This window comes from Haliotis rufescens, unplaced genomic scaffold (assembly GCF_023055435.1).
Source record: "Haliotis rufescens isolate VD_foot unplaced genomic scaffold, xgHalRufe1.0.p SCAF_8, whole genome shotgun sequence".
NCBI classification, from domain to species: Eukaryota; Metazoa; Mollusca; class Gastropoda; order Lepetellida; family Haliotidae; genus Haliotis; species Haliotis rufescens.
Window position 1 is genome coordinate 13634125 of NW_025964372.1, and position 13663 is coordinate 13647787.

General features: G+C 38.9%; 1 protein-coding gene across 1 annotated transcript in view; it reads left to right on the top strand.

Annotated features, from left to right (window-relative positions):
- The window catches only part of LOC124149033, a 19742-nt gene continuing 6079 nt past the window's right edge, over positions 1 to 13663 (top strand). Inside the window, exons 1-6 of the mRNA XM_046520363.2 lie at positions 1 to 400; positions 3710 to 5472; positions 6219 to 6350; positions 7967 to 8127; positions 12230 to 12347; positions 13223 to 13358. Coding sequence (XP_046376319.2) covers positions 238 to 400; positions 3710 to 5472; positions 6219 to 6350; positions 7967 to 8127; positions 12230 to 12347; positions 13223 to 13358 — 2473 coding nt within the window. The 5' untranslated portion in view covers positions 1 to 237. The remainder of the gene's footprint in view (positions 401 to 3709; positions 5473 to 6218; positions 6351 to 7966; positions 8128 to 12229; positions 12348 to 13222; positions 13359 to 13663) is intronic.

Sequence of the window (13663 nt, forward strand, 5' to 3'; positions counted from 1 at the left end):
GTTGCTGACGAAGGGACACGGATTAACGCGAACAAGTGGAGCCCTCTACCGACAAGATGTGAAGATCCGGTTTTAGCTGACAGCTGAGGTGGTCCGAATGTTTTGGTATGCGTCTGTTTTCCTCCCAAACTGAGGAAGTGTGGCGGGCAATGCTGGTCTTGTATGGATCATTAGAAACCCTGTGATACAACAACATCGGAATAAGTGGTCAAAAGGACGCCAGACGCACAATTCACGATGACAACGCCATACATATCAGGAAAGCGAATGCCTCTAAAAGCGACATTCGTCGCTTCTATTTTGAGAGGCCCCGACATGTCAAAGGTCATCAGACGAGCCCCGATTGCACCCCGTGGAGGGGATGTTTTTGTTTTTTGTATTGAAAACAACGCTCCTCGAGGTAAGTTGTCGAAATCCGTTGAACTTATTCTGGAATAATTGATACGCATGACTCGGAATGACTCGTCATGGTGTTAACGCTTGAGCATGGCTGAGGTCCATGAACAGACGAGATTTTATAGTTGATTTATGTTTGTCAAACTCCTTATACTCAAAAAATTTGAATCAAGATGAGTGTTTTGAAAGAAAGATGTGTGAATTATTATTCTGTAGCGATGTGGCCATGCCAGTACTCGCGGTTGTTCGAGTCCAAAATGTATCTAAATTTTCATTGTCAAATGCTTCCTCGTTTGAGAAGGAAATGACTGAAGGGGGAATCCCCGTGTGTCGAACTTACACGCACGGTTCAATCGTGATGAACAATACAGTGCCCACGAAAGTATCTCGAAATACAGGACCATGTAACAATAAAAATAAAAAAAGTCGCAAAATATCATAGACGAGGCAAACAAGTTTCTGTGGCGTTTAATCAATTGCATCTATTTGCTAGACCCTTCAATGGCAATACAATGAAACAAAAACAAAACAAGAATGGCAAAATGTATTTAACGTTTTGACACTAAACTAAAACATGATTTATGAATCCATAACACAATAAGGTTAACCACATCAAAATGAAACGTGAGTTGTTCTGATGTTTTTACCACAATTATATTTCTTAACTCTAAGCAGGTCACTACCTGCCTATTTGCATATGACACATACCATACATAAGTCTTCTATTATAATCTGTTTCAATATGTCGATTATCAAATGAGAAGTCATCTTCCCGAGGCAAGGGTGTTTTAACTGACAATGAAAGTCCAGTGTCCACCCTTGCGGAACTAGGCTGGAATTTCAGAGTAATATTTTGACTGGACTAACAAACCAAACAAGTCAGCATTGTCCAATCAAAATCGCATAACTAATCACGATTAAAGACACATTCTATTACAATATTGATCTTGATTATCGATCAGATCGTCTTGACTGTTTGCTACCATTTTGTATGCAAGTAATGTGATAGGTGGAATCTTATTGGTCAATAGGAGGGACAAAGAAGGGAATACAGTAATTCGTAATAGCCACCAGTGGTGCTACAATATTTCAGCCTTGTGTGGCAATGGTGGAAACTGGACTTTTATAGTTGGTTAACTTCCTTGCCTCGGGAAGATGACGATTAGTAATCCGATAACAAGAGACAAATGTTGTCAAGGAGATTCCTTATTGCCAGTTATTTGCATTCAATATTGACGTACCATTTCTATAACAGCATTAGAAATTGATACTATTCCTAAAATTCTTATAGTCCTTGCCAAACAGCCCACTAGTTAAGGCATGATCAGGACCAGTCGAATTTTTTTTTAAGGGTTTTGCTACATGTTATCATAATAAGGACTCGTTGGCTGAAACTGTTAGCTTCTATCGTTGCATAATATTTTGTCACTATCAAGTGTTCTGAAGAGAATTGAGGGGGTATTTAATGGTGAGCTTGACCTGTGTGTATTTGAGTGAAATTGCAGGCTCATAACTTAATTAATTTTCAATAGAAATACAGAGGCAGACAATATGTTTCAATTAAATATTTACAATGTTGGTACATGTATCAGTCCAGGTGACAATTCTTAGAGAGAGAAAAGATGTTTTGCCTTGAGGACCCTAAACATGCAAAAACATGTGAATGATAGCACAAAAATATCGTGTGTTATACTGTGACTTACAAAGCTGTGAAGCTGAGAGCCTAAGTGTAGTGCGACTTACATCTGTATCTAGTGAAAACTCAATATTATACATGTTATACATGATCAAGATAAGCGACAGATCAGCAACTGTGGACTGCAGGCTATTGTGATGACTGTGACTAATTAAACATTATGGCAATGGCAGTTGTGACTGTGACAAGTCACTAATCATGCTAATAACGTACTTTTTGTACCAAAGAAAACAAGTTTCAAATGTTGTTTATTTATTATATTTTGATATCCACTTACCTACCAGATACCATGTTTAAGAAAAAAATAATACAAGTATACCTCCTTACTTACCGTATTCGATGTAATAAGCGCCCACAGCGATACTTACTAATATATTGGCTAGTGAACAATGCCAATTAGCACCCCTTACGATTGATCAATGTACACAAGACTTATTTATTTGTGTATAATACGCACTTGTGTGATATATGCACCCTTAATTATGAGCAATTAAATTCTGGAAAATATATCTGTCGTGTATTATACGCACATACTTGTCTTTTGTATCATTTGTGGCTGTCAGCATAAACCACGAAATTTACGATCTTTTAATTCTGTTTTTTTTTCTCACTAAAAGTATATTCTAATAAGAGCCCCATATTTCTAATTTTGAGAGCGCCCTGGGCGCTTATTATGTTGAATACGGTATATCATTTATCAGTTTCTTGTATCAACAACATTTAGTTATTTACTAGATTTACGATCATGCTTACTACATGTACTATTAGATCCTAGGTATCAGCAATATCTCCGCATTTTCTGATTGATTAAATGATTCCCATGGTCAGTAATATTTCTAAAAACAAAACAAAAGTCACATTCATACATGTCCTGTATTGGCGGGGATGTCCTGAGATCTTTTCTTTAGTAGGGTCTAGGGAGAACAATGATCTGATTTAAATGAGATTGAATTCGACCAGTATTTGAACAGTTGAAATAATTTAAACATAATAAATATTAAAAAATTACATCTTGATTAAGTTGAAATAATGCAAACAATTACTTGAGAATCTGTGAGGAGTTATTATTAAACTGAATACGTAAGATCATGAAGATGGCTTTCATTATCTGCCAGACAGTCAAGCAGGTAGGGGAAACTTTCACACATCCCAAGAGAAAAGTTACCTGCCATAAGCAGGCAGTTATTTCACACACTGAAATGGACAGAAGCAGGGAATGAAATGACCACAGTGTGAGAAATATTAAACCTTGGGCTACTATAATATGTAGAACCATGATAATTGATAGAACATTCCCCTTCTTCTGAACAAAACTGGTACGTGGGGATATGATTTCAATAGTCTTTTTACTCTTATTAACATGTGAGATCTCATACAAACATGTCAATTTTGCCAGGATGCCATGGGAATGTTGTTTCACGTCCCAGACAGAATTGAATTGTCTTGAAGAAGCTGGATACCTTTGTTTAGGCAAGTTTCTACTTTGGATTGAAAGAAGAATGAGAAATGCATAGTGTGAGATAGGATAAGTATTATCAATATAAAATTCACAATATATCATTGATATACAATATACAAGTTTGTTAAAGTAAAAACTCATTTATTTAATGATTTCAGAGGCCTGGAAAAATGACAACATCCACTTCCACCATGATGGGACAAGGGGTCAACCCAAGACGAATCCTATTGTGAGGAAGGTATTTTTCTGTGCAATGGTTGGAGATGGCAGGTGGACTCGGGAGTTTATGAAGCATGTGTATACCTTGTATCACAATCCCAACAACTATGTGGTCATTCACTACCTAGGGGATGAGTCCATATCACGAGCTGTTCCTCGGCACAGGAAACCCAGGAGCAACTTGAAGAAGCATACAACTTGCTCCTCTACAGGGATTCAGGTAGACACATCCGAATTGTCTCCCCGTGATGAGTCCTCAGATCATCAGGATGAGGGTATTCTTAGTGGAGATGAAGTTGACCATGAGGATGAGGAAGAGGACTACTCAGGAACAGTGGACTCCAGTGAACCGACAGTGGAGATTGATGTGGCAGAGGAAGATTCAGGTGTCCCTCAGTCGCATATGTTACTTTCCAGTAGTGGCTGCCAGTCGGATAGTCATATCAGTAATGTCACTGAAGCTTCCACGTCCACTGGGCTTCCATTCACATCAACTCCTATTGCAGGAGACACTTACCACGAGTCCGTTCCATTCGCATGTCTGGACATGATGCCTATGACAAATCCATTGGGACTCCTCTCTGAAGTGACACTTTCTTGTAGGCCTTTAGATAATACTACCCATCTCTTTAATCCTAATGAACCCTCCACATCCTTTGCTCACATGAACAGTTACACGGGTGGCGGTGGAGGTAGTGTGTATATTAGTACACCAAGCGAACCTGAACCTAGGTCTGTAATTCCAAAGAAAAGACTTGCAATGAGGGTTGAAGGACAGGAGACTGATGCTATGTTTACAGTGGGGGAAATAGCAACACATGGAACCCCAACTGTACACCATGTTCAGCCAACAGGCCGTCTCCCCAAGAAGAGGAGGCTGGAGTTCACTGAGAGTTCTCCCGTTGATCCAGGTCCCAGCTGTGTGGGCGACCGTTACCATGTACCTTCTGATGACCCTGGAGATGCTACGGACACGGGTCAGTCCAGTGACCAGCATCCAAGTGCCCAACAGCCAGATGGCCATTGCAACAGAACAGATGTGTCCAACCCGTCTCCACCTTCTGACAGAACAAGCAGGCCAAGAGTGAGCCATACTTTGAGAGAGGATTTAGAGAGCAGTTTTCATACACTGGTGCAGAATGTGAGGAACTTGGAGAACATGTTAGGAGAGCCTGGGTTGTGGGAGTCGAATAGGGACACAAGAGAGGTAGGAACTGATCCTGAGGATTCCCGGCCTACTCTGGAGGAGTTCATCCAGGAACTTGTGGCCAGTGGCCAGCTTGCTTTGATTGTATCACATGTCATGCAGATGGCATCCAGCTGGAAACAGAAACCTAGTGCTTTCAATTCACGGACCAACCCATGTGTGACGCTGGTTTATCAGATCTGTCAGGCATGGGGAGAGGACATGGTGACTGCAAGGTCAAGGTTGATGAATCTCCTTGGCAAGAACTCAATGTCGGAGAGTGATGTAAAGAATTACTATCACTTGGTGACTGCGTGTGTTGTTGGGGCGTACCGGACAGAAGTGCCTGTAGCTGTGTTTCTGACAACACTGAGCACCTGGCCATCACACATGGAGGAATGTGACACACGGTCAGATGTGGAGGTGGATGAATCTGTCCGGTGTGCTGTTGCTAGGACCTCACTGACTGGTGGACAGCTCAAGACACTGGAGAAAAACGATGCCATTGATGCACAGGTTCGTATGGAATTGTACCCGTGTACCACAGGGATACAAAATATATAATTTTGTCAAGTGTGCCACATGGCACTCTTTAAGACTGTTTAAGAGTTTGGTATGTTTTGAATTTGAAACTGCAAACATGAAGATAACAATGAATCATCTTCAAACGAGTTGAATATTTCACCATGAGCTAAATTTTGAGCATTTACCATGTTTACAATTTGAAAGGTTTTCCCCTCTCTGTTTAATTGATATTCATATCATCCTTTCTGAATCTGAATCCCCTTGTGTATTTTGTGTAGAAATGATCTTTTTCCATGTGTTTGTCTGGCTATCTGTTTGCCGTGTCCACTCATGCCGAAGTAAAATGATTAGTTGAGAACATAATCATGTTTATCCTCATGATTGTGTGTCATTGTTGTTCCTCATCATCATGATCATAGGCGTACCGCAAGCATAATCATGCTCATGTCATGATATGTAATACTAACAATACTATTACCAGAATTATTAGCAATGATTTTGTTTCAATACATCTACAAGTGTTGTTACTGGGTGAGGTAGTCATTATTGGTGACATGATATGAATAATAATCATTGATGATGATTCTAGTGGTAAGAGGCTGGGGGCCCACATTAATTTCTAAAAATAGTGACACTGCTTTTATCATGTTTACAATGTTGACTTGTGATGATGACAGACATGAAGAGGAATAAATCTGTAGCTTGTGATATACATAAGTTGTTGTCTTGGTTACCAGGTGATAAAGGCGTACCTACAGATGTTGGCCAGTCACTGGAATGCACTTCTCCCACACCACTGCTATGTTCTCCCCATGGCCTTACAGCAACTGTGGCAGAGAGAGGAATACAACAGAGGCATGTTGGACAAGGTACTGTACCCAGGGCCCCCTTCCACAAAGCGATTGGACCCGCGAAGTTCTGCATTAGAATAGGTCTACAGCAACACATGCTTGTCGTTAACGTATCCAAATTGCGTAGATCGATGCTCATGATGTCAACATGATCAATCACTCGATTGTCTGGTTCAGATTTGATTATTTACAGATCGCTGTCATATAGTAATGCTGAGTGTGGCGTTAACAAACAAACAAACAAAGCGATCTTAGCACTACAATGATCATACTTTAATTACTAGTGTGTTAACAATGATTAAGAATGGGAGTTATGATTGTCTTTGCACTAAGATTGCTTTGTGAATGTGGCCCTGGTCCACCTAAGCATTGACTCAGGTTGACAACCCCTTGCTTGAAGTAACCAAAACCTCTGGTAATAGTGAGTTCAGGTAAGATCCAGGGTTGGTTTGACTCCTAACACACATAAGGTACTAAGGTTGATATTTAGTCAGTGTATATTCAGAGCAGTTTTTGAAACATGATGATAGGGTTTTTCTTCTTATTTGTAACATGTGTACATGGTGTAAGGTATCAATTATTTTCTAAATGTTGAAAATCAAATTTTTCTGATTATACATACATGGTATAATTTTGATAATAATGCAAATAGTGATAATGTTATTACGAAAATATCAAGAAAAATAATTGAAACATATTTAACACTGTCAAGCAGCGAGACATATAATATAAACAAAAGTATCACCTTGTTCCAACATGTCCATTGCTCTGCAGAGAAGGACCAAATGCACCATCACATAGTTTATTGGCAAGATTGATCCAAAACCTTTCCCCCAATACACACATTGGGACATTTTTGTATCCTGAGTAAGTTTTCTACCCGGTAAATATTACAGGAAATTTAGGCGAACATATTGTTTGGCCCCACTTTGAGTTCGTTATAACCGTAGTTCATTGTACTTTTGAAGTGTCATCTTGAATGGAATGGAACGCTGCTTTCTTAGTGGCTAATGCTGCCTTCCTATTAGTCATGACTCATTTGATTGGTCAGTCAAAGTTCATGAAAGGTCAGTCGGATGTGATGTGTAATTGGATGTCCTCAGAGGTATCAAGAACTTTTAAACTGATTTTAAAGAGATTGGGGTAATTTAAACATGTGATAAATCTTGTTTTGTTTATTTAATGCATTTATTGTTTATTGTTAAGCAAGTTTATCTCTGCAGCCATTGTAATATGCAGCTACCAGCTGATGCGTCTCACATCAAAACATGGGGCTGTGTACTCGCGGGCAGATGACTACAGGATACACTGATCAGTGATCACTGTGTCAGGTTAACAAGACTGATTTTGCTAATTCGTTGCAAATCAGGTGTGTCGGCGTCAGAGTGCGAGACTGTCGGATTAACAAGTCATTAGTGTCGGATAAAGCCGATTGTCAGATTAACGAGGGTCGGATTAATGAGACTTGACTGTTCAGTCAAATCAATGATTGGCCGAAACATGCAAAATGACACAGCTTATGTTTGAGGTGTCCTTGCAGAAATGTTTGACTTTGAACAGATAATGAGATGCATAGACATACAATTGAATGAAAAAAGAAAAGTAATTGAAAGGTATGGTTGCTATGGTTACAGGAAGTACTGACTGAATACACATGGATCCTGATGCCGTATCAGGCGTCAGACAATCATTGGGTGCTGCTGGTCGCCAATGTACAAGATGGAACAATCCGGGTGGTCAACACAGCACCAACTAAGCATCCCGATGTGACCATTGAAACAGCTGACCACTGGAGGTGGGTAGCCACTCACACATGCTTGATTGATTAATTCCATAAACATAATAGAAACTTTGCAACAGATATATTCATAGATCTAAAAATCCCCACAGTCACCTAGTAACCCTCCTTGAGACATTTGAGATACCAACTTAGCATGCTGAAGGAGGTGGTTTGGTCGTAATCTTTTCTAATGAAGTTTTGTGCTCACTAGACTCGACTACTGCAATAGTTTGCTAGGTATTATCTCTAAGGAGCAGAACATGGCATCAAGGATTGTGTCAAGAACCAAAAAGGACATTTGACACCTGTGCTTCTCGATGTGCACTGGCCCCCCCAGTAGGATGTTTTGACCTGCCCAATAGCCGTGATAGCATGTATAGTGTCATATTTCTCCTACAAGATAGGATGCTCTGACCTGCCCAATAGCATGTGTAGTGTCATATTTCTCCTACATGATAGAATGTTCTGACCTGCCCAATAGCATGTATAGTGTCATATTTCTCCTACATGAAAGGATGTTTTGAAATGCCCAAAAGCATGTATAGTGTCATATATCTCCTACATGATAGGATGTTTTGACCTGCCCAATAGCATGTATAGTGTCATATTTCTCCTACATTATAAGATGTTTTGACCTGCCCAATAGCATGTATAGTGTAATATTTCTCCTACATGATAGGATGTTTTGACCTGCCCAATAGCATGTATAGTGTCATATTTCTCCTACATGATAGAGATGTTTTGACATGCCCAATAGCATGTGTAGTGTCATATTTCTCCTACATGATAAGATGTTTTGACATGCCCAATAGCATGTGTAGTGTCATATTTCTCCTACATGATAGAATGTTCTGACCTGCCCAATAGCATGTGTAGTGTCATATTTCTCCTACATGAAAGGATGTTTTGACATGCCCAAAAGCATGTATAGTGTCATATTTCTCCTACATGATAGAATGTTTTGACCTGCCCAATAGCATGTATAGTGTCATATTTCTCCTACATGATAGAGATGTTTTGACATGCCCAATAGCATGTGTAGTGTCATATTTCTCCTACATGATAAGATGTTTTGACATGCCCAATAGCATGTGTAGTGTCATATTTCTCCTACATGATAGAATGTTTTGACCTGCCCAATAGCATGTGTAGTGTCATATTTCTCCTACATGAAAGGATGTTTTGACATGCCCAAAAGCATGTATAGTGTCATATTTCTCCTACATGATAGAATGTTTTGACCTGCCCAATAGCATGTATAGTGTCATATTTCTCCTACATGATAAGATGTTTTGACCTGCCCAATAGCATGTATAGTGTCATATTTCTCCTACATGATAGGATGTTTTGACCTGCCCAATAGCATGTATAGTGTCATATTTCTCCTACATGATAGAATGTTTTTAGCTGCCCAATAGCATGTATAGTGTCATATTTCTCCTACATGATAGAGATGTTTTGACATGCCCAATAGCATGTGTAGTGTCATATTTCTCCTACATGATAAGATGTTTTGACATGCCCAATAGCATGTGTAGTGTCATATTTCTCCTACATGATAGAATGTTTTGACATGCCCAATAGCATGTGTAGTGTCATATTTCTCCTACATGATAGGATGCTCTGACCTGCCCAATAGCATGTATAGTATCATATTTCTCCTACATGATAGAATGTTCTGACCTGCCCAATAGCATGTATAGTGTCATATTTCTCCTACATGATAGGATGTTTTGACCTGCCCAATAGCATGTATAGTGTCATATTTCTCCTACATGATAGGATGTTTTGACCTGCCCAATAGCATGTATAGTGTCATATTTCTCCTACATGATAGAGATGTTTTGACCTGCCCAATAGCATGTATAGTGTCATATTTCTCCTACATGATAAGATGTTTTGACCTGCCCAATAGCATGTATAGTGTCATATTTCTCCTACATGATAGGATGTTTTGACCTGCCCAATAGCATGTATAGTGTCATATTTCTCCTACATGATAGAATGTTTTGACCTGCCCAATAGCATGTATAGTGTCATATTTCTCCTACATGATAGAGATGTTTTGACATGCCCAATAGCATGTGTAGTGTCATATTTCTCCTACATGATAAGATGTTTTGACATGCCCAATAGCATGTGTAGTGTCATATTTCTCCTACATGATAGAATGTTTTGACATGCCCAATAGCATGTGTAGTGTCATATTTCTCCTACATGATAGGATGCTCTGACCTGCCCAATAGCATGTATAGTATCATATTTCTCCTACATGATAGAATGTTCTGACCTGCCCAATAGCATGTATAGTGTCATATTTCTCCTACATGATAGGATGTTTTGACCTGCCCAATAGCATGTATAGTGTAATATTTCTCCTACATGATAGGATGTTTTGACCTGCCCAATAGCATGTATAGTGTCATATTTCTCCTACATGATAGAGATGTTTTGACATGCCCAATAGCATGTGTAGTGTCATATTTCTCCTACATGATAAGATGTTTTGACATGCCCAATAGCATGTGTAGTGTCATATTTCTCCTACATGATAGAATGTTCTGACCTGCCCAATAGCATGTGTAGTGTCATATTTCTCCTAAATGAAAGGATGTTTTGACATGCCCAAAAGCATGTATAGTGTCATATTTCTCCTACATGATAGAATGTTTTGACCTGCCCAATAGCATGTATAGTGTCATATTTCTCCTACATGATAGAGATGTTTTGACATGCCCAATAGCATGTGTAGTGTCATATTTCTCCTACATGATAAGATGTTTTGACATGCCCAATAGCATGTGTAGTGTCATATTTCTCCTACATGATAGAATGTTCTGACCTGCCCAATAGCATGTGTAGTGTCATATTTCTCCTACATGAAAGGATGTTTTGACATGCCCAAAAGCATGTATAGTGTCATATTTCTCCTACATGATAGAATGTTTTGACCTGCCCAATAGCATGTATAGTGTCATATTTCTCCTACATGATAAGATGTTTTGACCTGCCCAATAGCATGTATAGTGTCATATTTCTCCTACATGATAGGATGTTTTGACCTGCCCAATAGCATGTATAGTGTCATATTTCTCCTACATGATAGAATGTTTTTAGCTGCCCAATAGCATGTATAGTGTCATATTTCTCCTACATGATAGAGATGTTTTGACATGCCCAATAGCATGTGTAGTGTCATATTTCTCCTACATGATAAGATGTTTTGACATGCCCAATAGCATGTGTAGTGTCATATTTCTCCTACATGATAGAATGTTTTGACATGCCCAATAGCATGTGTAGTGTCATATTTCTCCTACATGATAGGATGCTCTGACCTGCCCAATAGCATGTATAGTATCATATTTCTCCTACATGATAGAATGTTCTGACCTGCCCAATAGCATGTATAGTGTCATATTTCTCCTACATGATAGGATGTTTTGACCTGCCCAATAGCATGTATAGTGTCATATTTCTCCTACATGATAAGATGTTTTTAGCTGCCCAATAGCATGTATAGTGTCATATTTCTCCTACATGATAAGATGTTTTGACCTGCCCAATAGCATGTGTAGTGTCATATTTCTCCTACATGATAGAATGTTTTGACCTGCCCAATAGCATGTATAGTGTCATATTTCTCCTACATGATAGAGATGTTTTGACATGCCCAATAGCATGTGTAGTGTCATATTTCTCCTACATGATAAGATGTTTTGACATGCCCAATAGCATGTGTAGTGTCATATTTCTCCTACATGATAGAATGTTCTGACCTGCCCAATAGCATGTGTAGTGTCATATTTCTCCTACATGATAGGATGCACTGACCTGCCCAATAGCATGTATAGTGTCATATTTCTCCTACATGATAGAATGTTTTGACCTGCCCAATAGCATGTATAGTGTCATATTTATCCTACATGATAGGATGTTTTGACCTGCCCAATAGCATGTGTAGTGTCATATTTCTCCTACATGATAGGATGTTTTGACGTGCCCAATAGCATGTATAGTGTCATATTTCTCCTACATGATAGGATGTTCTGACTGTTAATCCCTATAGTGATACATATTTCTCCCATTAATTTTGATGTTTCTCCTATTTCTCCAGGAAGTACATGAAGTATCGCAGCTCCCACACTGGACAGAACCTGACAAGATGGAGCCTGGAGGACTGTCATGTGTTGGAGCAAACAGATCCACCCAGTAGCGGAGTCCATGTTTTGATGGTCAGTATTCACAGACGTCTTCACCTTCATGCAATATGTCACAAGGTCCTCATCCGACAAATATGGAACCTAGTGGTCTTTAAAAAACATAGCTGCCTCCACTCCTTTGCGTGGAACAGAATATGTCCTCAGTATGTTTGTTAAACAAGTTGACTGAGGATGGGACTGACACCATGGGTGACCTAGCTGAGTGTGTCATTGTGCCCTGACTGCACTGATTCATTTTTTACTATGTTGCCAGGTAGGGGTGTGTGATATAACTGGCATACCGGTATATTGCAATACAGCCGTCAGCAAGACATGCATATCAATACAGCCATTGTGTATCCATATTTTCCGATACAGTCAAAGAAGAATTAATCTATAATTATTTAGATCATATCTACTATTTGGCATTTGGATGGACTGGGTTCATATGTAAACAGAAAACATTTTACATTAATATTCCATATTGATGACACAATAGGTAGTCGTTTATCCATACTACCCATCTCGCAATTTGAAGTCGGGATCATTGAATGAAGTACCATTTGAACAGAACAGATATACATAATTTGGGCCCAAATACGTACTGCAGTATGTATCGCAATACAGCTTCTGAAGAAAGGGTTATGGCCTCTGAGGTTTGAAACAGCCAGAGACAACATACAGTACAGCATTTGTCATTTTAGAATGTGTTAAAATGGTAAACATGGTAAAAGTTTCACTATCTTTGTATAATTACAAACTGCAGTCATCTAGCTGGAATATTGCTGACATCAGCGTTTAACAACAAACAATTTTATTAAGCATGTTTTTTTGTGTGAAACCATTTCGTAATCATCATGAGATGGGAACTCATGTGAACTATTGCTAAGGTTATTTTTCTGTTGTAGGCAGCGGAGTCCATCCTACGTGGAGCATCACCTGTAGTAATGAGAAATTGTCATGTCCGACGGTTCCGTCAGTATGCGCTCGATAAAATTCTCAATGCAGCTAACTTTGATATGCAGGAGGAGCAAATTGGTGGACGTATGTATGCGTGATTATTAATTGATTAATCCTTTGTTGTATGCGTGACAATAACTGCAGCAAGGTTAACTTCTAGTTTACAAGTGATTACCAACGATAACAGACGATGTCTTTTTTTTAATATCATTCGCTTAATCATATTTTAGGATTATTTTTTTTCGAATTATTGTAATGTTATGAAATTTCTGGAATATCTAATCATGATTGATTGATTGATTGATTGATTGATTGATTGATTGATTGATTGATTGATTGATTGATTGATTGATTGATTGATTGATTTTTAACCGCAAATGTGAGCCAAT